General features: G+C 51.7%; 7 protein-coding genes across 7 annotated transcripts; 4 read left to right on the forward strand and 3 right to left on the reverse strand.

Moving 5' to 3' along the window:
• Positions 1-574: 574 nt before the first annotated feature.
• MAA_05181 (uncharacterized protein) lies at positions 575-2482 on the forward strand (the record flags this gene model as incomplete). Its single annotated transcript, XM_007823179.1, has 1 exon — positions 575-2482. The coding sequence occupies one exon, from the start codon at positions 575-577 to the stop codon at positions 2480-2482; it is 1908 nt and encodes a 635-aa protein (XP_007821370.1).
• Positions 2483-2983: 501 nt separating this feature from the next.
• Positions 2984-3527, reverse strand: MAA_05180 (BolA protein; the record flags this gene model as incomplete). The annotated part of the gene is made up of 3 exons (XM_007823178.1): positions 2984-3191; positions 3291-3397; positions 3486-3527. 3 exons carry the CDS (start codon positions 3525-3527, stop codon positions 2984-2986), a joined length of 357 nt encoding a protein of 118 aa, XP_007821369.1.
• Positions 3528-5867: 2340 nt separating this feature from the next.
• MAA_05179 (2-succinylbenzoate-CoA ligase) lies at positions 5868-7772 on the forward strand (the record flags this gene model as incomplete). Its single annotated transcript, XM_007823177.1, has 3 exons — positions 5868-6093; positions 6205-6503; positions 6570-7772. The coding sequence occupies 3 exons, from the start codon at positions 5868-5870 to the stop codon at positions 7770-7772; spliced, it is 1728 nt and encodes a 575-aa protein (XP_007821368.1).
• Positions 7773-8378: 606 nt separating this feature from the next.
• MAA_05178 (translation Initiation Factor Eif4e) lies at positions 8379-9264 on the reverse strand (the record flags this gene model as incomplete). The annotated part of the gene is made up of 3 exons (XM_007823176.1): positions 8379-8867; positions 8925-8996; positions 9058-9264. 3 exons carry the CDS (start codon positions 9262-9264, stop codon positions 8379-8381), a joined length of 768 nt encoding a protein of 255 aa, XP_007821367.1.
• Positions 9265-10976: 1712 nt separating this feature from the next.
• MAA_05177 (thiopurine S-methyltransferase family protein) lies at positions 10977-11966 on the reverse strand (the record flags this gene model as incomplete). The annotated part of the gene is made up of 4 exons (XM_007823175.1): positions 10977-11291; positions 11360-11632; positions 11696-11858; positions 11911-11966. The coding sequence occupies 4 exons, from the start codon at positions 11964-11966 to the stop codon at positions 10977-10979; spliced, it is 807 nt and encodes a 268-aa protein (XP_007821366.1).
• A 1037-nt stretch (positions 11967-13003) lies between these two features.
• MAA_10856 (Protein kinase-like protein) lies at positions 13004-13656 on the forward strand (the record flags this gene model as incomplete). The annotated part of the gene is made up of 3 exons (XM_011412775.1): positions 13004-13050; positions 13157-13448; positions 13486-13656. The coding sequence occupies 3 exons, from the start codon at positions 13004-13006 to the stop codon at positions 13654-13656; spliced, it is 510 nt and encodes a 169-aa protein (XP_011411077.1).
• A 2111-nt stretch (positions 13657-15767) lies between these two features.
• On the forward strand, positions 15768-20924 carry MAA_05176 (uncharacterized protein; the record flags this gene model as incomplete). Its single annotated transcript, XM_007823174.2, has 4 exons — positions 15768-17838; positions 17899-19315; positions 19388-19597; positions 19655-20924. The coding sequence occupies 4 exons, from the start codon at positions 15768-15770 to the stop codon at positions 20922-20924; spliced, it is 4968 nt and encodes a 1655-aa protein (XP_007821365.2).
• Positions 20925-21676: the final 752 nt, after the last annotated feature.

Below are 21676 nucleotides of genomic sequence, written 5' to 3' on the forward strand. Positions count from 1 at the left end.
TTGCGGTCCCACCAAAATGCCCACCCAGATCTCCAGATGTCCAGTCAGGTAGCAGTCTTTGCAGTGCGCATTAGTGGTCTTTGGGCCCAATCAACCAGACCAGACTCCAGATGGTCGCCCAAAAACGCCTGGGCGCTGCCAGTCCCCGCTAAATTCCAGGCCCTCCATGCGCCAGCGGCTCTCGACTGCTAAAAAGTGGGTCCCACGAAGCTCTGCAGCTCCAGAGGTAAGTACTGCGCGGAGCGATGCGTACCGAGTACACAATCAGGCCGTCACGTCCCATCGTTGAATCCTGCGCGTCTTGCCATCACCACCACCACAACCCAAGCTAACACGAGATCTCCGATCCTACAGTCTCACGGAGCATTCAGATCTGTTGAACAGCGCAAAGGCCCCCCCAATAAAGTAGACAATACCCGTGGAGCCTTTCGAAACACTACAGGATTCACTGCAGGTCATGTATCTGTACAGTCTCGTCACCTCAGATGTGATGAAATTCGACCGTGCTATCGGCGCCACCCACTCATGCAGTTATTCACATGCCTAGACCTCTATTCGTATTCGCCTCATCGCCATGTCCGTCACATCGTCGCCTCAACAGAGCATCCAAGCGCTGTTGAGGCGGCGTAGTCTCACGGTTGTACCCCAGGACCAGCAAAACATTCTGGACAAAGATGGCGCATGGGCCGTGGAGGGTAATCAGCGTCAGGGCCAACCTCATGTGCCCAACCATGTGCTGGAGACTATTACGGAAGCTTTTTTGCGAAGAAAGGAGCGCAAGAGCAAGCTGGTGAATATAAATGAACTACCCGAGACGTTTCAACTAAGCAGTGACGGGGGAAACGATGAGAGTGCCAAGAAGCACGGAACCGTCAATGCAGATGACCTCCCTAATGCTATCCAATGTCACAGTGTGGACAGAATAGTTGAGAGCGTCGAGGATCAGGTGAACAAGGAACAGCAAGATGCCGGCGATGATGAACAAAGCGATGGCCAGTCCTCAACCTCCTCGGAAGCCCATAGCCGTTTAACATGGTCGACTTCCCCAGATCGAGGTGCTCGAGAACGCCCCCTAACAACACCGAGTCAATCACAAGCTGTCCAGGAAACCCCAATACCCAATCCGAGGCCAGGACTTCTCAATACGCTTCCCCAGCCAGAACCCCATCGTCTGGCCGTGAGAACCGCGAAAGAAGATGAGGAAGAGGAAGACGAAATGGACATGCGACTCCCACAAGCTCACGAGCAACCTGACGTCAGGATTAACCTAGAATCCACCCGGCCGCAAATAAAATCCACGCCCGCCATGAATATAGCCTCACAAGTCGTGGAAACCGAAACTCCGCCCTGTGCTCAACCAAACCAAGACGTCATCCCCTACACCGTGGATTCAAATCGGGTCTCTGCTCGCATTGACCCCGGAACACCACAAAAGCGGCGTAAGAGATTTAAGATGTACGATATAAACACCACTCCAGCCAAGCCCGTCAACGCATCAACATCATTCACCCGTCTCCCCAACACATTACGCATAAAAGAAGTAGAAAGCTCGCTATCTACCTCATCCAGCTCCATCATCCCAGCTACATGTTTAACAGCATCAACCCAAAACTCAACCACCGCCGCCCCTCCCCTTGCTTCACCTATCCCTCTCCCAAACCCCAATGACCACGAACCTCGCTCCCTTGCTCCTACAACAACATGTATACCTACAGAATCTCAAGCGCACTCCGTCAATCCGCGAATCTCTCCCGTCACCGCTTCAAACCCCTATATCCTCTTCACAACCACGTACCCGTCCTACCCTTCGCAGAACGGCACCCTCAAAAATTTCGTCAATGCCTGCATCTGCCTCGAATTCCTCGCATCAGGGCGTGCCCTCCGCGAATTCCTCTACGACGATTTCATTCGCGCCTATTCTGCAGAATACCGGAAATACGTGACCGGTGCGCGGGCAGGACAGGAGCCCTTGCCCGCAGTTGAATGGTTCAACATGCTACAAGGGGAGCCAGAGTACAGCAAGATGGTGATTACGAAGCAAAATTTACAACATGTGCTGGATATGTTTCCGGATGAGGTTGCCAGGACAAGGCGATATCTTTCCCACAAGACCAGGGAACCTGGGAACGAGAAGGCGGTGGAAGGGCGGGGAAAGCCACTGAGTAGAGACCACGTTGTGAATGCCGATGTCCCGACACCAGACATATCGCCCCCTCGACCTGCCAAGAGGCAACGTCCTTCACCACCGTCGCCGGAATTAGGGTCCGATGCGCATGAACCGCGGGATGCAGCACCCCCGTCACCCGTGAGGTCGAAAGCACCGAGGGCATCCCAGTATTTTGAGAGATTAGCATCAGCTACTAAAAGTGACGCTCGGAAGCAGAGGTCCGCTGAAGAACGGAAGGCCCTGCTACGAGAACACATCAGAAGGAGGAAGGCCAGTGGTGCGCTGAGTGCACGGAGTCGGCATGGTTCGACGTAGTGCCAGCTGCGCGACATGTATCTTTTCGAGAGTTCGAATTGATGCTGGAATGTATGAATATGACAGTTGGTGTCTTACAAGGAAATAGCTATTATACCCCGGTATTCTCATAGTCATTACTGAAAGATGCATGTGGCAGACGTGTGTCTATTGTGCGTGGGCCCTTTTTGATCTAGCTAGGCGTTACCAATGATAATAGAAACAATAATATACTTCTGTAGAGGTTTTTCATAACGTCTCCTTGAGGAGATCCATTTTCGTTGTATCTAAAAGGCGTTCCGTTGCGTCATTTCCAGTTTAAACAAAAGGATATTGTTTTCCCCTCCCCTGGCGCTGCTGTTGCGTTCTCATCCAACACTTCCCGAGCGTGGCAGGGCCTGCTGCTATTTTGGCATTAAACTTTTTTTTTCGGTAAAAGGGAAAAAAAAAAGGCGTCGTTCTCGCGTTGCATTCCTGTCATTAAATCCCCACGAGACGTGGGGTTTTTGTTTTCTTTTATTTTCAAGCTTCCTTGGACTCTTCTTCCTTGGCAGCAGCCTCAGCAGCATTTTTCTTATTTTGGCGCTCTTCTTCCTCGGGAGTCAGGGTCCTGAGCTCGAGAGCGTGAATGCCGCCCTCGAGGGCCATTTCGTCCCGGAGGAGGGCATAGACCATTCTGTGGCGGGCTGGCTGCACCTTGGATTTGAAGGCTTCCGACGTGATGACGAGTCTAGGAATCTAGCATTAGCCGTGGTGCCGTGGTGGGTGCGGCAGAAGTCCGCGCGGTCCCTTGGGACATGAGGCGGTGTGAGGTCCAGGATGGTCATACCTAAAGTGAGTCTCCTTGGAAGTGACACCCTGCATGGCCTTGTGGTGGGAATGGAGATGGGAGTTGTTGTAGATCTCAAGGGTTTGAGGATCGAAAGCAGCAGTAATCTAATTGCCCCATAGTGTTAGCCTCCGACGGGTATTAGTTGGGAAAAAACGATTGACCACTTCGGCCAAGCCTGGCACCTTCACCAACCTTTGCACGGATGGCATCCTCCATGGGCGTATTAGAGCTCATGGTGGAGAGCTGTCGCCCGACATTCGAGAAACCAAGGGCGTATCGTCGCAACATTCGGGGCAGTAGTATTCCGTATAGCGTCGATATCACTGGGGGGGGAAGATGATGAAGTCGCCACGTCGAAGTACTCGGGACAGTGTTGTTCGGTCCGCCACTTTCTGGGCGAGTCAATTGGCTAAAGAGAGTCGAGTATGAGAGGCGAGAAAAAAAGAACGGGAAGGAGCGAGGACGAGCAGAAGAAGAAATAAATCTTCAGGAAAACAACACCCAGGACAAAGCACCTGGCTCTCTCCGCTTTCTTGTCGGATGCACCTACAATGCGTATTGCAAGCGGGATCAAAACTGCCAATGATGTCGGCTCATTTGGCTATGGTTGTTTTTTTTCCCTTCCCCCTTCTCGTCGGTCAAGTCGGTGAGAGAGCAACAGGCATGCAGACCAGTCACCAAAAAGGCTGCGCTGCTGCATGGGCACTGTCCATTGGGGCAGTTTTGGGAGGGGCGGGGGCCCAATGACAGGCCGTTGGGGCAATGGAGCGGTGACGGGGCTGCATGTGCAGTGGAGCATCAGGCACGTTTTCTGGGTACGTGGGGACTTGGAGCCGGCGTGGCGGTACATGAAGAAGCTTTTTTTTTTGAGACAGGCTTCTTGCGGTAGCGACAAGCGGTGCGAGACAAGAGACAAGAGAAGGAATCATGAGAAGAGAGAAAGAACCAGACGGCAAAGAAGGGGAAAAGAAAGGAAAAGAAAAAAGAAATACTACGCATTTAGTAATGCGGTACCACCACGACTGGACGCCTGAGCTGAGACGTGCCTGTTAGTATCTAGATGGCAGGAATGCTTGCATTCTCGATCTGGCCGCCCAGTCTCATGTACATCCAGTCCGAGGACGAGTTTTACATGGCATCGAGACACTCCATATGCACGCATTCAAGCTATTCATGCTACCAACATGGGTGACCAGGCTGTCGCATCTGTTCAAAGCACGAGCTGCTGAAATGCAGCATCACGCCTCCGGCATGGCGTGGCTCACAAGATGAATCGTGCGTGCTGGGCGTGGTGCAACACCTCCTTGAGGGAGTGTGGGAGAGAAATCAGGTACCCATATGCTCGGCCCGCGCAGAGTGAGGCAGTTTGCATCGTGTTTCTGCACATGATCGAATTCGGCAATGAAGGAAGCGACGATGTGGTCAAGGTGTCAAGGTGGTGACGCAAACCGACCGCCCAAGTCGCGGTGCAGATGCCGGCAGTGAAGCAGCTTGACACTGGCTCCCAACAGCCAACGCTTAAATCAGGTATCTTGTCAGAGTATTCTGCTCAACCAAAAATACCCTTGGGCGAGCAGAATAAGCTGTCATCTTGGCCGATTTCTGGTGACAGGGGGGAGAGCTTGGCTGCCTTGTTGTGTGACTCGCCTCGCTTCATGGTTTTTATAACGTCAGCCCAATATTGCGACCTACGACTTAGTCAGGACTCGGGGCGTAGGTACTTGTGTATACTCCGTACAATAGCATCAGTTGACACCTTCAATGTTGAAGTCGCCACAATCAACCAACAACGTCTGGCTTATTCTCTGCTCAATGCTGCTCAACGACCCGACATTTATTATTCCGTAGTGCTTCTCCGCTTGTCAGTCAGTCTTGGCTCCGCCGTTGCGCATGCCGGCCCCCAAAACTGGCTTCCGCCTCTTTTCAATGTGCATGTACATTCGTCCCACAGAAGAATGGAGCCATTGGATGCCTCAACTCGTCGACATCAACAAGGCCAGTCCTTGCTTGAAAGCATCCCAAGTCTTGCCATTGCTTAATACTAATTCTGATATTCCCGCCAGCCACAGCATACACCGGCCCGAGACGCAGCGTTGCGCCATCCAGCGTTGAGCCGCAAAGGCAGCCTCGAAGGCTCGAAGCCCACATCATCTCGAGCTTACCATTCTCCATCGCACCATCAGGCAGTTCAGCTGGAAACATTGGGACACGGGGACCCAACCACACTTGATCCGACCTGGATGCCGTGCAGATATTCCGTCCATACCTAGGCTACTGGTTCCACTTCTTCCGTCCAATTTGGCTGCGTCATTCCCCCTCTCCTTCCTCCGTGGAGTCGTGGACCGAGTACTACAAGTGAGAAACAAGGCGACGAGGCGCGATAAACACCACCTCGGCGCCTGTTGTTGCGCCGACCAGTTTCTGCCCATGACACTCCGACGCAGCCTGCCACCGGTTCTCCGGCGCATAGCTTCCTCTCCTCCCCTCATCTCACCTCCGTATTCCTCTTCGTCTTTTCACCGTTTCTCTCTGGTGCGGGTGACTGTGTGCTGTTCATGCCTCTCCAACTCGAGAATGCATTCGACCACCTTGCCGCGGTTGCCCATCTTCGAGGCTATTGTAAAACATGACCCCCAGTCAACCGCAGTCATTCACTCCTCCTCGGGGAGAACCTTCACATACGGCGAATTGCTAGGGGATATACGGAAGGCGCGGGAGCGATTTTATGAAGCCAGTGGGAAGAAGGACTTGAATGGGGAGAGAATAGCCTTTCTTGTCGAGAATAGCTACGACTATGTTGGTGAGTGGTCTGCCACGGCGCTTCTTGCTCTTACCCTCGTTTCTTTTGTAAATAAATACATGTATATATTCTAATTGGCAATTGTCTTGTCATACTAACTCTCTCTCCCAGTCACCTTGCTCGCTGTGCTTGCGGCGCGGTCCATCGCAGTCCCCATGTCTCCTGCGTTCCCGGCGCCAGAGCTACAATATATCCTTGACCACAGTGAAGCGGCGCTTCTCGTCTCCTCGCCCAGGTTCGCATCCAAAGCAGCGGAGGTCTTAGCCACGGATCTAACTACCAAGCCTGCTCATCTTGAACTCAAGAAACATGAGGGTGGCGGCAAGGGTGAAATCGTTCCGTTGGAGGAGGGCTCGGATCCAGCTGGTGCCGGGCTGATGCTCTACACTTCCGGAACCACCAACAGACCTGTAAGCCAAACTCGCCCGCCTCAGTATGCAAAAACCACGCAGCAAAGGATACTTACCAGCTCCTAGAAAGGCGTCCTCCTACCGCAATCAGCCCTAACCGCCCAGTCACGCTCCCTCATAGAAGCATGGAAATACACCCCAGCAGACCACCTCCTCCATGTCCTCCCCCTCCACCACATCCATGGCACCGTCAACGCCGTCATCACGCCCTTGTTCGCCGGCTCGTCCGTCGAATTCATGTTCCCCTTCAACGCCGACGCTGTATGGAAACGTCTTGCGGCACCATTCCTCCCCACAAACGGCACCAACGGCCCCCACGGCACGACGAGACCTCCCAAATCAAAAGTCACCTTCTTCACCGTCGTTCCTACAGTCTACAGCCGCCTTCTCGCCAGCCACAAGCTCTTACCTCATCCCGTCCAAGCCGCCGCTCGAGAGGCCATCTCCCCTGCAAACATGCGCGTCAACATCTCCGGCTCGGCTGCCCTCCCCACGCCTATCAAGACTGCCTGGTCAGATCTCAGCGACGGCAATGTCCTCCTCGAGCGCTACGGCATGACGGAAGTCGGCATGGCACTCAGTTGCGGCCTCTCTTTCACCGACCGCATCGACGCCTCTGTCGGTTGGCCCTTGCCCTCGGTCCAAGCACGTCTCATGGACGTGGACACGGGTGAAATCATCCCCCTCGGCGGCGAGGTCGATTCCCAAGGCCGGGAACGCTCTGGTGAGATCCAGCTTCGCGGGCCAACCGTATTCAAGGAATACTGGCGCAACCCCTCCGCCACGGCCAAGGAGTTCATCCCCGACTCCGACGGCCGGGGCTCCTGGTTCAAAACAGGTGACGTCGCCATTCGCCGCGCCGTCCCCGCCGCCTCGCACAGCCAGCCGTGGACCAAGGGCCCGCTGTACTTCATCCAGGGCCGCCTCACGGCTGACATCATCAAGACGGGTGGCGAAAAGGTCTCTGCGCTGGAAGTAGAGCGCGAACTCCTCAGTCTGCCAGAGGTGTCAGAGGCTGCTGTCGTCGCAGTTCCCAGCGGAAACTGGGGCCAGAAGGTCGGCGCTGTGCTCATTATCAACAGGGACGTGGTTCAAAAGTGGTCGCCCTTGGACATGAGGCGCGCGCTGAAGAGCAGGTTAGCGAATTATAAGATTCCGCAGGTCATGAAGATTGTGGAACATATTCCGAGGAACGCCATGGGCAAGATTAATAAGAAACAGCTGGTGAAGGAGATCTTTGCGGATGAACACAGCGGTGACGAGCTGTAACATGAAACGGGGCCCAGGTGAATATTGTAAGATTTTGGAAGAGGGCGAAAAGGGTGGATAGAGAAGCATGTATAATATAGACATGGTATGGCGACTTGATATCTATAGCCCTTGGCCGGGACAGAACGAGTCCCATTTTAAGAATAAAAAAACACCAGCAACCAGTATACATTAAAAATACAGAGTCCAAACACAGATAAATAGATGTATTAAAGGAATGGCCAAATATCAGAAGTCTATTTGTGGTACAGCCATTACAAGTTCAAAATCTGCTACCTCGGCGAAGCTGTCCATCTGAGCAAAACCAAGCAAACGCCGCCGCACAATTAGAGACAGAATTTTCTGCGGCGACACGAGCTTCAAACTTGAAGCTTGGCCACCAATCAAAAATGCAGCATCTTGGCCAGATGCATATGAGCTGGCCAAACACTCCGATAGGACCATCCACCGATTTTATTCTCGTCAGTCGTCAAAACCGTGAAGCCAGTGTCGATGCAGTGATAGAGCAAAGGGGAATCGAGCAGTACATCAGCGTGTATCCGATCCTCCATGCCATTTTCCACCAGTTCTCCCCTAACGCCTAGACCCTCTCTGCAATTACTCCATTTATACAGTGTATTTGGCCTTGGCTCTCGTACTGCCAGCATGAGCACTATCAGAGTGGCCAGAGAACTCAACCTGTTCGTTATTGGGGAGCTCAAGAACCTCCTTGAAACGTCTCCCAATAGACATGAGAATGTCCTTACTCTTTTCTCCGCTACGGCCCTTGCCACCAGCAACATCGCCGTCTCCACGGCCCGGAATGCTTTTGCCAATGGTACGAGTCCAGACACCGATACGATAGAAGGCCTTTCGCACGTTGACAACGACACCCATGACCTCGCCATCGTCCTCCTCCTCCAGAGTCTCACCAATGGCACCCATCATAACTTGCAGCCACAGGCGGTCAATATCAACGTTTCGCTTCTCCTTGTACTGGAATGACCACTTGCCACCATGCTTGTTCTGAGGATCTTCCCATTCGGGTCGCACTCCAGCCTTGAACAAGTGGTAGTCAGATTTGAGGGCTAGGTCAGAGACTGGGGCAACGTTGTTCTGTGTTGAGTTAGAAGCTATGATTATATGGCTCTTGCGATCCAGGATGAAGCTTACGTAGACACCCCAAAACTCCTCGACGGAGTCAAAGGTGATGACTTCCTTCAACAGATCGTTCCAATTGTCACCCTAAGAGCGGTACATTAGATCTATGCTCGATTCATAGCATTCAGTGCACTGGCGTCCATACTTTTCCACTCGGGGGTTTGGTAAACCACAAGGTCCACTTATTCTGAAGCGGGTGCTTAACATTGAAGTTATCCTTATCGTGGAATACAGTCACAGGCTTGTCACCGTCCTTGGCCTCGGTGCTCTCACTCTTGCCATTGGGAGAGATGGGGATTGTGGAAAGGTCAACCTGCTGGTCCATATTGGGAGTTTCGGAGGTAGCGGCCATTGTGTATTGTGGCTTTTGTTTGATGTCTGTGGTTTGTCCCACGGCAAAATCGCCAGAGGGTAGTTGGGGTGGAGGATGAACGGTAGCGGTCGAGACGTTTGATTGTGGGATTTGCAATGTTGTCGTCTAGCTCGGTCGTGGAGTTGAAAGAAATAGATCGACTATCTTCTCACTCTGAGGGAGAGATGCAAGATGCAACTTTGCGCCAGGCAAAGACGTGCTGTCTTGCAAAGGGTTGTAGGGATGAAGGGCGAGGTGTCAATGGACAGAAAGTGGAAGTGACGAACTGCGCGACTCGCTGCCACCCGCAAAAAATTAATCTTGGTGTCAGGAGCGGTCGACGAGACTGCGTTGGCAAAATTTTCTGCCTTATAAATATGGCATCAAGGCTGGACTTTCACATGCCTACCCTATACTTCTCCTGTGAATATTTATTATCGATTCACTTTTTAGTTCAGTAGTTATTTATTTATTTATTTTACTGGTTATCTGTCTCATAAGGTATATACCTTAAATGTTAGCCTATGTAGCTTTTCTTTTACTTCCATAGAATACTAGGATATTTGCCTGAATACTCCGATAAACTATCACCGCCGCAGCATCCGATCAATGGCTACACTACAGCAGGCTGCTATCCTTCTACTTTAGTACCGCCCCCTGCTGTTCTGGAAGGCTCACCGAGTAAATGCAAAAATGCGACTCGAACACTTGCATGCGACTTTTGAGACGTACGTTTTGATGTGGCGGTGTCTCATGAATCATGAGCGTTGAAGTAGGCTGTATCAGCTTCAGGCATAAGCAAAAGCTCACCCCAAACATCTATTGAACTCAGCAATGCGAACCAAAGCCAATAACGCACTGACCCAAATAAATGTCTTGCCATTGATTATGATTAAAGCAGCAAAATTAGATGGGTTGAAAAACATAACGGTCGAGGATCGCGCAGTTTCTCCCGATTAGTTTATTTCTGTTTCTCTGTATCGTTATTCCATCCACATCGACGAGTATGTGGAATCCGTGGCCATTTTGATTGATTGTTCATCTGCTCTATCACTTCACGAACATTTCTCACTACCGATTGTTACCCATTAGAAAGTGAGCTGGACATACGTCCTGGGCAAGCAAACTCGGGGGTTCTAAGGATAATGGTTTTAACGGCATCGCCCCACAAAGTCTGTTGCGAGGCACTTTTGCCTAAGATATGATGCTTGACAGTGTCGAGCCTACAAAACCCTGCGTTTATAGAAATCTGTTTCTACAGGGCCAGATCAAACGTGACGGCTGGGGAAAATCTTTTTTCATCGAGATTGATATTTTGTAATTGGACGTTTGTTCCCAACATCCAGAAACGCTTCCGTAGCTCAGTTGGTTAGAGCTTCGTACTAATAAACGTTAGTGATGCGGAGGCCGCAGGTTCAAGCCCTGCCGGGAGCAAAATCGTTCCACGATGCGTTTCGTCGTTAATTTTTTTGCTGTCGTTGTATCTTGACTCATTGATACCTTAGCAATTTTTCACACCCGTTCTTCTTTGCATTGGTGTGTGATTAAGTTTATCATTGTGCCTGCATGTCTGCACTACTCCTTCGCGTCGTGTCAGCCCGCCTTCCGGGCAATTCGCCCGGAGGAGGTCAGTAACTACCGGCATCAAGATTCCGGGCTGGCCGGATCGGTTTTACAAAAAATATTTTTGAAGTGTTATTTATTACACATTGCTACTGAGGCTTCCAAACACTGACCATGTCAGTGTCTCTGCCGGCCTCATAAGTTCTAGGCGGTTTGAAATACACAATCCGCTTGAATGGGCCATTCTGTGTCCTAGTCTCCTCTCCAGTCTCCTCAATAACTCCATCTTTACCCTCCGCCAGAATGTTCCAATGAACGCCATTCAGGCCCCAAGGGGGACCTACAGCTTTGAGGTCTTTATACATGGGAAACTCGAGACACACCAGTATACCGGTTGGGGCAACGAGCTCCCTCATACGGCGACCCCAGTCTCTTCGCATTTCCGGCAACAGTGCACAGAGGAACTGGTTCGCAAACCCAAGTCAACACGCAATTACAATTCACCGCTCATGGGAAACCGCTGGCAACGTACCGTGTAGTCGTAAATGAGGTCAAAGCCCTCAACCCCGTCCTGGGCGAGAGTCTGTTCCCAGTCGCGGACAAAGAAGTCCCCTGCGATGATTCTCACCCGGCCAGGCTGACCACTCGGCTGGCCGTTGCTCCCAAAGTTGTAATCCTGTGGTTCAACCAGTTCCCTGGCTGCATAGTCCCTGGCTATCTGTGCACCTTTTGCAGAGACTTCGAGTCCGTATACGTCGAAGCCGTGCAAGGCTAGCATGGCCACATCGTACCCTTTCCCACAGCCCTGTGTTACGCGTCAACACCGATATTGAATAGTTCCTTACCATTGGAGGGGGGGCTTTCGTACAGGTACAAGGGCACAAAGTCGTCCACCCGAAGGAGCCTGAAGGAGGTCCTGCTTGGATTCAATGAAGTCGATGAGTGCAGGAGACGGCATCCCCCGGTCCCAGAGATCGTTTTCATCAGACTCCCAAAGCGAGTCCCACCCACCACTTTGTTCAGCCCGGGACCTACATATCTTATTACCATGGCAGTGACATTGGATTTGTCCAGGCGACGTACCGGTCTGTGAAGTGGGAAATGAGACGGCCGGGGGGTTCGGGTACGGGGTTGGTCATTGTGACTTTGTTGCGCTTCCGCAGATGGACTAATCAAGGTCGCTTCGCTCAATGATGCTGTGCTCGGTGGTATTCCAAGTTTGCGTGCTTCCGACAGGCCGGCGGAGTCTGTGGCGTCGGCAAAAGACGTCAAGTTGAATTCAAGCGTCTTCTCCACCCGTCGCCGACGAGTATGGATCTGGTGCGTCCTTGTAGTTAGTTCCAAACCCTTTTATTCAACTACCTATAATTTTTCTATACCCTATGACTAGATCTACAAATCATTAGTATAGGCCGATCATTGATCAATTCAAGACTCAACGTGAATTGACAATAGTGACATACCGAACTCCCTCGGTTTTATAATTTGCATGTTCCGCAATTTGCTCGACTTATACCTGGCATCATTTACCGCAATGAAAATAAAAGTCGAAAACAAAAACCAACGTAATGATTCAAGATTCCAAAAATAGCTCATCCCTTCACAAGGTGACACTGCTTGCATACCGCTATTTTAATTTCGTCGTTTCTCTGGCTCGGGTCCAGGTGCGGCGGCGCTCTGATCGCAGCCAAGACTTCGATATTACACAATTTTCGCCCTGCATCGGCATGTAGCACCCGCAGAATTAGAAACACGTGAGACGAAGCTGATGCACCCCAGTTTCAAACAACTCATGACGGTTGCCAAGTTTGCTTAGCCTATTGTGGAGGGAAGAACCCTGAAGTCTGGCAGAAGCACCTCGCGACGTTCCGGAGAAGGGATAGATTTTTGGTAGATGAGGGCCAGTCAAGTCGCAATCCAAGAAAACGAGTCACGAAAAGTTTATCGCATGAACCCAGAGAGCACTCTACTCGTAAACACAACGAAGTGCTGGTACGGTCGACCGGACCCTTACCAGTTCAATCATGCCGCACAATTATAACCCAAACCAAGAGGGATAGTTATTTCAAGGCATGGCACTTACTAGCCACTACGGTGTTTGGCTTGGCTTGTTCCACTCGCCTCGTAAGAATGACATCTAACCAATGTCAAGGGCGTCCTTTTATACGGCTTCAAGATGCGTTGGGAACTTTTCAAGGCAGTAACCCTCGCTGCTCTGGTTCAGTCAGCGTCTGCCGCACCGTCAACCCATCAGGAGGTCAGGCTGAAGATTGTCAAAACCACCACCGAGGATGGAATCACTGTGGACTGGCTAACTCACGAACCACAGGGTGAAAATTTCACTCCTCCCTCAGAACCACCAGCGGGAGCAGATAGAGGCATTTGGACGAAAAGTAGCAGTTCGTGCTCAAGCCCAGGGCCCCCAGGGAACCATCCCAATTGCACGAGCTGGTAATGATATTCCAATGAAGCAACCCGCCCCTCTTCACATAGAAGACTCCTCCAACGCCACGGAGCTTCACGTTCTTGCCAGAATGACAAACGAGCATTGGTATGCGACTGCCTATCAAAATAATGAGACTCTCGGCGGCGGCGGCTTCATCTCTACCCACCCACAGATCGTTCCTCGAGCGAGATGAGGACTTCTCCCTTTTGCAGGTTGCTGTTGTCCATGACAGAGCTGACCGACCTAACGGCGTCGCTAAGCCAGATCAGACCGTCGAAGCTGGCTGGACGTACTATCCTGTTCTTCACAAGGGACATCCCATTCTGTTCGCCTTCTACACCACCAATGGGTATCGGAGCCAGAGCGACTATGTGGGTGGCTAAGGGCTGGTTCCAACAAGACAGGTGCATCTACCCGGGCACGACTATTTCTGCCCTCTCCGTCGAAGGAGGCAAACAGGAGGAGACGAAATCATATTCAATCTCCACGACAACTGCTGGTGGCTCTACACCAATGGGTCGATACGTCGGCTGATATCCTACCTCGCTATTCGCACCCGAAGGTGTGAATCCCAACAACACTCTGGCTACTGCGACAACCAATATTTTGCTGGATGGGGAGGTCTGCAACAGCGGCGAGCGGTTTACAACCACTGATATGGGGACTGGGCGTCATGCCAGCGAGGGTTGGAAATATGTCGCGTCGATGAGGAGGATGAAATGGATTGACACCAATGGCCAGGAGCATGATTGGAGCGGCTTTGTCCACACAGACGATCCTGCTCGGTATTTGATTGAGCCTAGATTCCAGTCAGGCATGGAGGGCTGGAGTAGCTATATGTATCTCGGAGGCCCAGGAGCTGGTCAAGAGCGGGAGTTGGCCTGTTGTTCCGCATGGGGGGCATAGTTGCTTTCTCGTGTTGTCTACTTACCTACGTAGGTAGGTAGTAGACATTAATACGATCCATGACCACTCCTTACGGAGTAAAGGGAATAAATGTTGCCGAGGGCATCGGCTCTGCAACGAGCTTCATCATTATCTTGCTCAACTCGGCTCGCCCTGGTGTTGCCATCGGTCGGTTTCCTTGCCCTGTGACGGTCCCTCACGGGCCCAGCCGAGTGTCCAAGCCTGTATTGCACCAGTTGGGAGACATTGAAGATGTTTGTAACGCTCAGGCCTTCGCCAACCACCTAGTTTTTTTTAATCAATGCGGCTCTGTACCGAAGTAGTGCTGCAAGCCACCCGGCATACTCCGTATCCTTGCATGGTGCAGGGTATCTTCAGCTGGTCTTCGTTGGTTATGGCGTGCTGTCACCCGCCTCTTTATTTTGGTCCTCGGCGTGCGCGGCACTCTCTCGTCGAACTCTGGTAACTGAGTTGAAAGTTCGTCTCTGACATGGACGCGATTGAAGTGTCTGGCAGCATTGGAGAGGCGCTCCTTCCTCGGTAAGAAGACGTTGACGGGGTACAGAGTGTTCTGTACCAACTCCTCCCATTGGTGCTCCCCATATCATTCGTCACTCAGCAGACAGCAGTGGCAGGAGGCTCCACAGGACCTCAAGCTCTCATGTCCCCCAGCCAGTCAATCTGACCCACGGATCCGGCCCGCGCATGCAGGCTCCATGGCCCCAAGGCGCTTTTTCTCCTTCATCTCTTCCAAGTCTTTAGCTCCTTGTCTCATAAGCGCCACATGCAGCATATGCCACTCAACGCACCAAGAGCGCAATTGCGCTCGACCTTACGGAGTACAGAGTACGCAGCCGGAGTCGCAAAGTGCTGCCGGCCATCTGAGATTATCATCTGTCATATTTGCTAAACCCACCTGCTTCTCTTTGTTGCTCTCCGTGGCCCCTCTGACCAGATATTCAGCCACGCAGCTTCTCACCCAATATTGAATTGGCCGACGCCTCTTTCCCATTTACGGTCGACTTTCGTCGCATAGAGGGATGAGTTACGGAACAGAGTCTCTCAAATTCCTTGCTTTTGTCTTTTCGTCCACAGATGTTCGTTAATTGGGCAACTACCTGCCGTAATCTGCACCATCACCACGCATTCACCCCCTCTCACCCGGGCCTTTTCATTCCATATCGTACTAATGATGGCCTGCATGGGACCCATGGTGTGAGCCACACTCAGCCCAACGTTGGAATACGGAGACATATTAGTTCGGGTTCCTGGTTGGCACCGACACGAGGCGGGTGATCCTGACGCCAGTGCCATCGTCTGGTCTTGGGTCTTGTTATACTCCGTACCTCTCTCTAGTCGTAATTTCATAACTGCGCGGTAGCTGGGTTTGCTAATATTTTCTTCCCATATTATTCTCATCATTCTCATCACTCCTTTTTTAGGTCCTAGGCCGGTTTTCTTCTCTCTTTTAGTAGCGGTTGACCTCTCCGAAACCGAGATTGAGGCCGTTGCCGCGGTGTTACTGTTTCTGAACGCCCAGTCACCTCCGTCACAGTCACCCCATCACGACCACCTGGTCGTCACTCTCATGGCAGCACAGCAGCAACGCTGGGGCCATTTCCCGGATTCGCAGGGTTCGCAGGGGTTGAGGGACGAGTACGATGACTACACGTACCCGACGCATGAGCACCGCCGCTCGCTTGATGCCCAGCCTCCACGCAGGTCCAAGTCGAATCGTGCTTCAGTCCAGACAGCAAACACCGATGCTCTTACAGAGTCCACCTTCAGCCCCCACTCGCCCACGGCCTCGAGCTTTGCGGGAGCGGCCCAAGGCCTAGCTCCCAGACCGCCTTCTTACCAGCGCCCAGTTTTTGTAGCTCATGCTGCCCCAGATGTGGGCGCGGGCATGGGTGCGGGCATGGGCAATGTTGGCGCCAATGTAAATGTTGGTGTTGCTGTTTCTAATATTCCACAAGAACCTATCTCGCACATGCCTGAAGAAACGTCTCGCGGACCCCATCGACGGTCCTCGGAGCAATTCCAGGATTCACTCTCTGAGTCAACTCGTCAGGCTCCTCAAGCTCTTCCCAATACGCTAAAGGTTCCTCGAGGTCCACCTGTAAGCTATCATCAACCGTATGAAACTTCAGAACCACCTTACACCAGGCTCAACTCCAACCCAAACAACGTCTCGCCGACTTCTTTTCAATCGCTATCTTTGCCACCCGGCCGGCTTGCCGTGGACGACGGCATGGAGCCCGGAGGATACTATACAACTCGTCGCGAAGACTATCCAGACTTTCCAAGAAGTCAGATACATGATGTCACTGGCGGCAAAGGCGTCGTTGCGCCACCCATGATGCCGCAAGATATTGCTGCTGGAGGAACCCGAAGGCCATCCGTCACTCTGCCATCAGAGCGCCGCAAGAAGTTTGCAAACGACCGTTCGCCCCTCCAACGGCTTGAGCTGACGCTCGATAGCATGACCAAGGAGGAAAAGAGGGCTAGAGTCCAGGCCGCCGAGCAGCGAGCTAGAGAACGTGCCGCAAAACGAGCTGCTGAAGCTTCCACAGCTCAGTCGGGTGAATCACAAGGTCGCCGAATACCCATTGAACCGCCAAGCTATCACCCAGAAGCCATTGTACCAACTGTTCCGGTAGACGAGCCTCAAATGAATCTCGCTGAAACTGGAAACCGAGGGCATCCATACCTGCAACACCAACCCGTACAACATCAACATCCAATTCCTAGTCGCTATCGTGCCGAAGCCGTAGATCATGGTCATGTCGCTGGTCCGCCACCGCCACTCCAAGTGCCGGAGCAACGAGAGGAGCATGGAGAGTCAAGGTCTGGGCTACCAAGACGAAACTTAAGTTTCAGAGAACGCGCAGCGAGGAATGAGAAAGAACACATTGTTAAGCAAGCAAGCCCGGTAGGCCAACCAACGGCCTTCTTCAGCGGTGGTCCTAGTGGTGGAACGAATATTGCACGGAATGGAAGCAACAAGTTACGTAAGGAACCTCCCACAGATCAATGGACCTCATCAAAGCCAAATATGGAGAGGAAAATGCCTGGTTCTGCTATCCCTGAGCCAATATCAGCTACTCGAGCCCATGGAGCCGCCGGTAGGCTCCCCCGTGCGATTAGAGACAAAGAACTGCCTCCCGTCCCGACAGCACAAGAACTTGCCCAAGGAATACAACGTCGAGCAACTGAACCTATTTATAGAAAGGAGCTCAGACCCGATGAAGAGTATATTCCTCCTCCAACTAGTAGTAACGCCAATACCAGTTCAATTCAAAGCCCAGGCACCGAGCAGCAAGACCTAGCCGTCGTCGGAAGACGCCCTGAACGCCAGGAAAGCATCCATTCCGTTGAGGATCTCCCTCAGCATCGAGTTTCAAACATGATATTTGAAGACCCGGAAAACTTGCGTCCCGGTGAAGGGTTGTATCAGCCGCCAGTTTGGCTGAATGAATTTCAGAATGCAACTGTTGGGTTTCTTGGTGGGACCCTATTGGACCTCACAGAAAATCATCAAGCAATCAGTGACAAGAATAAGGCTTGGTGGGAGACCACCGGGGGACGAAAAAATAGTACTTACTCATCCAGGCCACGGAAAGCTGAAGCTTTCGATGGCGAGTATGATGACACAAACGGTAGGAGCAACGTCTCAAAAAGTAGACCCCTACTCACAACGTATGTTAATCGTGCTTTAGCTCCAACACGGTTCAAGCCACCCTTGTATCTTAAATGCGGTCCACTCTTGAGATACTGTGGAATTCGTCAGGAGAAGGTACCCACGCGATCTCAAAATAGTGCCCTGTCAAATCGTGAGATATGGAGAGGGAGCGTCATGATTGTAACGCACGATTTAGAATCGTCCTACGATATTGCACCTATGCTTCGCCTCTTTGTACAGGACATTCAGCTTCTACCTCCTCCACCACTTCAAGTGAATGGGGATTTACCACCTGAATACGTCGATCCGATTGCAGGACATCCCAAGCTTGGTCGTCGAGGAGAAACTATCTATGTACGCCCGGTGGAGCATCTGGAAGAAGCCAGAGACCTGTCTCGTACTGAAACAGATGAAGGCCTGTACGAAAAGTCACGGAGTCCGCCAGATATCTCCCCTCCAAATGGTACAACCGAGCTGCCTCAATCCTTCGCCGGCCGCCAGAAGCGCATTCTGACTGACGGCGAGAAGCTGCAAAAGTACAAGGATGTGAGAGGATTTCGTCTTCATGCAGAGAGAGGCTGCACCTTCTGGAGGTTCAACATCGAAGTTGAATTGCGTGAGAAGCAACAACGCATCGCTTATCGTATCAACCGAGGTCCTTCTATGGCATTCTGGGTTCCTCCTCGAGGACAGGCTATGAATATCATGTTCCATAGCTGCAATGGATTCAGTGCCAGCGCCAACCCCGACGATCTGAGTGGCCCTGATCCCATGTGGCGTGATGTTCTGAACACACACCAGTCGCAGCCATTCCATGTAATGATTGGAGGTGGTGACCAAATTTACAATGACTCCGTTGCTCATGAATGTAGCCTGTTTGATGAATGGCTTGGTATCCGACATCCCCAGCACAAACATGCGGCTGCATTTACTGCCAGCATGCAGGATGAGATGGAAGAGTTCTATCTACAGCGCTATTGCATGTGGTTCTCTCAAGGGCTTTTCAGCTTGGCAGCATCGCAGATTCCCATGGTCAACATGTATGATGACCACGATATCTTCGACGGATATGGTTCTTATCCTCACCACGACATGAAGTCACCGGTATTTGCCGGGTTGGGAGCAGTTGCTTTCAAGTACTATATTCTCTTCCAACACCAAAGCGTTTTGACTGAGACAGAAAACACAGAGCCCAGCTGGATTCTTGGTCAAGAACCAGGACCATACATTAAGGAGCTGAGTCGTAGTGTTTATGTGTCCATGGGAGGCAAAGTTGCCTTGCTTGCGGTGGACTGTCGCACCGAGAGAACGGAGCACGATGTGATTAATAACCAGACATGGGAGACGATCATCAATAGAATGTATGCTGAGGTACGGCGTGGCCACGTCGAGCATTTACTAGTGTTGTTGGGTGTCCCAATCGCATATCCCAGGCTGGTCTGGCTAGAGAATATGTAAGTGGCTTCTTCCCCGGGGGGGGGGGGGGTTGTTTACCATTGCGCAATTCTGGCTGACGTTGCCCATAGTTTGACATCCCGGTTGATGGATCCCGTTAAGGCTCTCGGCCGAACTGGCATGTTTGGCAAAGCCCTCAATAATATCGATGGTGGTGTAGAAGTCTTGGACGACTTGAATGACCATTGGACTGCAAAGAACCACAAACACGAGAGAAGCATAATTATGGAGGATCTGCAGGATTTGGCGATTGACAAATCATTGCGAATCACGATCCTGAGGTAAGTTTTTTCGCAACAAACATAAGAAGAAAAATCATAATCTGACATTCACTCTAGCGGTGACGTGCACTTGGCTGCGATTGGTCAGTTCTATTCAAACCCTAAGCTTGGCCTGCCAAAGCACAAGGACCCAAGATACATGATCAACGTTGTATCTTCAGCTATCGCAAATACCCCGCCGTCGGATATACTGGCAGATGTACTCAACAAGCGAAACAAGGTGCATCATTTCGACAAGCAAACTGATGAGAGCATGGTCCCTCTATTCCATCATGGGGTGGACGGAAAACCCCGAAATAATAAACACCTCCTGCCACACAGAAACTGGTGTTCTATTCGTTCCTGGTCACCTGGCAGAACGCCGCCCCCAACACCACCTTTGTCGACTTATGATAGGAGTCCGAGCCCACCGTCGGTGGTGAATAGCAATGGCGGCGGGGCCGGAGGCTTGTTTCGACGACTCTCTCTTGGGGGTGGAACACGGTCAACATCAAATCGCTTCGACGGATCACGTACTTCGGTTCGAGGCGATAGACCTCCAGTGTCAGGAGGCGTGGGTGGCTTATTCCGCAGTTTGTCGCGGAGAAACTCGTCTGATGGTCCTCGGCCGGCGAAGCTGACCCGTACAATGTCACTCGGAAGTGGTGAGGGCAAGAAGAAGGGGTTCTTCGGCCTCGGTCGACGTGGAAACAAGAGCAGGCCTGATGATGGAGGTATCAATGGACAATGGGGTGTCGAGAGCGACGATGAGGACGGCTACTTCGTTGACAATCACCCTTCACATGCTGTCCGACCATCAGGGCTACGCGGTGGCGGTACATATGAACACTCTGAATTCTCAGATGATGATGAGATGCATTTTACGGCTAGACCACCACCACATACCCAGACTACTGGGAACCAATCGGCAGGGCCTACTAGGGGCGATGATGAGCCAGACTCTATGGTGCGCCCATTCCATCGCACGCCAACGGGATTATCAGTGAAACAGTTGCGCAAAGCTGAGAGGTTTACGGTTGATCTTGAAGGCGGTCTGGACATATGCCTCAATGTGGAGGTCAATTCCAAGGACCCAACAGGTATTACTGTTCCATATAGACTGCTGGTACCTCGATTGCAGTATGAGTACAATCCAGCAGATGATGAGCTACAACAACCTGCCAAGGAGTCACAACAGCCGACAGGCTTCAAGAGGTTTTTGAGCTTCCGCAAGAAGCCCGAGAAGCCCAAGCTACAACAAGAACACAGGCATGATGGCGAGGAGAGCGAAGATGAGAATGAGGATTATATGAGCGATGAAAGCTCAGATGTCCCACCACGGCGATGAGCGCCGATGGGCAAGTGAAGAGAGGACGAGCAGGGCGACACCCAGAAAGGAAAGCGAGTTTGTAAAGGCGCGCTTACTGTACAGCCTATGATGTGCATCATGTGTTTACGAAGTTTGACGACATAAATGATGTTGGAACAGCGCAGCACGTATTTTCTCAGCATTGGGCGGCATACGATGCAATATTTGCATACGAAGGCGTTTTCGTTTTAGAACTGTTGAGGGAGTCAAGGGACAGAATTTGGATCAATAGCATAAGAAAAAGTCGTATTGTGTGATTGAACTGTTGATCGTGCTGTGGCCGGGCGAATGCGAATGATGTCTGGTGCGGTAACGGCCCAGGTGGTTATTCTCGCTATTGCCTGGCAACCCCACATCAAGTTTACATGTCGAGTACATACTGTTCAGCGCTGCTAATAATACGAATTAGATGGAGCAAGATTGGGGAAAACTAGGAGCAAAGGCGGGACCTGAGTGAGACCCTTAGACCTGAGACGTCAACCGTAGGACTGGCGCTTCCTGCCAACTTTCCTTCTTCCCAGCATCCGACAAGGCATGTAGCAAGACCACCAACTCACTCCTTCCCGTTTCTTTCCCTTTGTTCCTTTCTCACTTTTTTCCTCACAACCGGGTAATATTTGACGGCATTCTTGGTGAAGGCTCTTATTTCCGTTCCCCGTCCGCCACCGTTCAGTTCTCTTTTGTGACTTGCATACTCCGTACGACTACTCTTCTTTCTTCCTGTGCATCAG

This window comes from Metarhizium robertsii (assembly GCF_000187425.2).
Source record: "Metarhizium robertsii ARSEF 23 chromosome Unknown MAA_Scf_2, whole genome shotgun sequence".
Lineage (NCBI taxonomy): Eukaryota > Fungi > Ascomycota > Sordariomycetes > Hypocreales > Clavicipitaceae > Metarhizium > Metarhizium robertsii.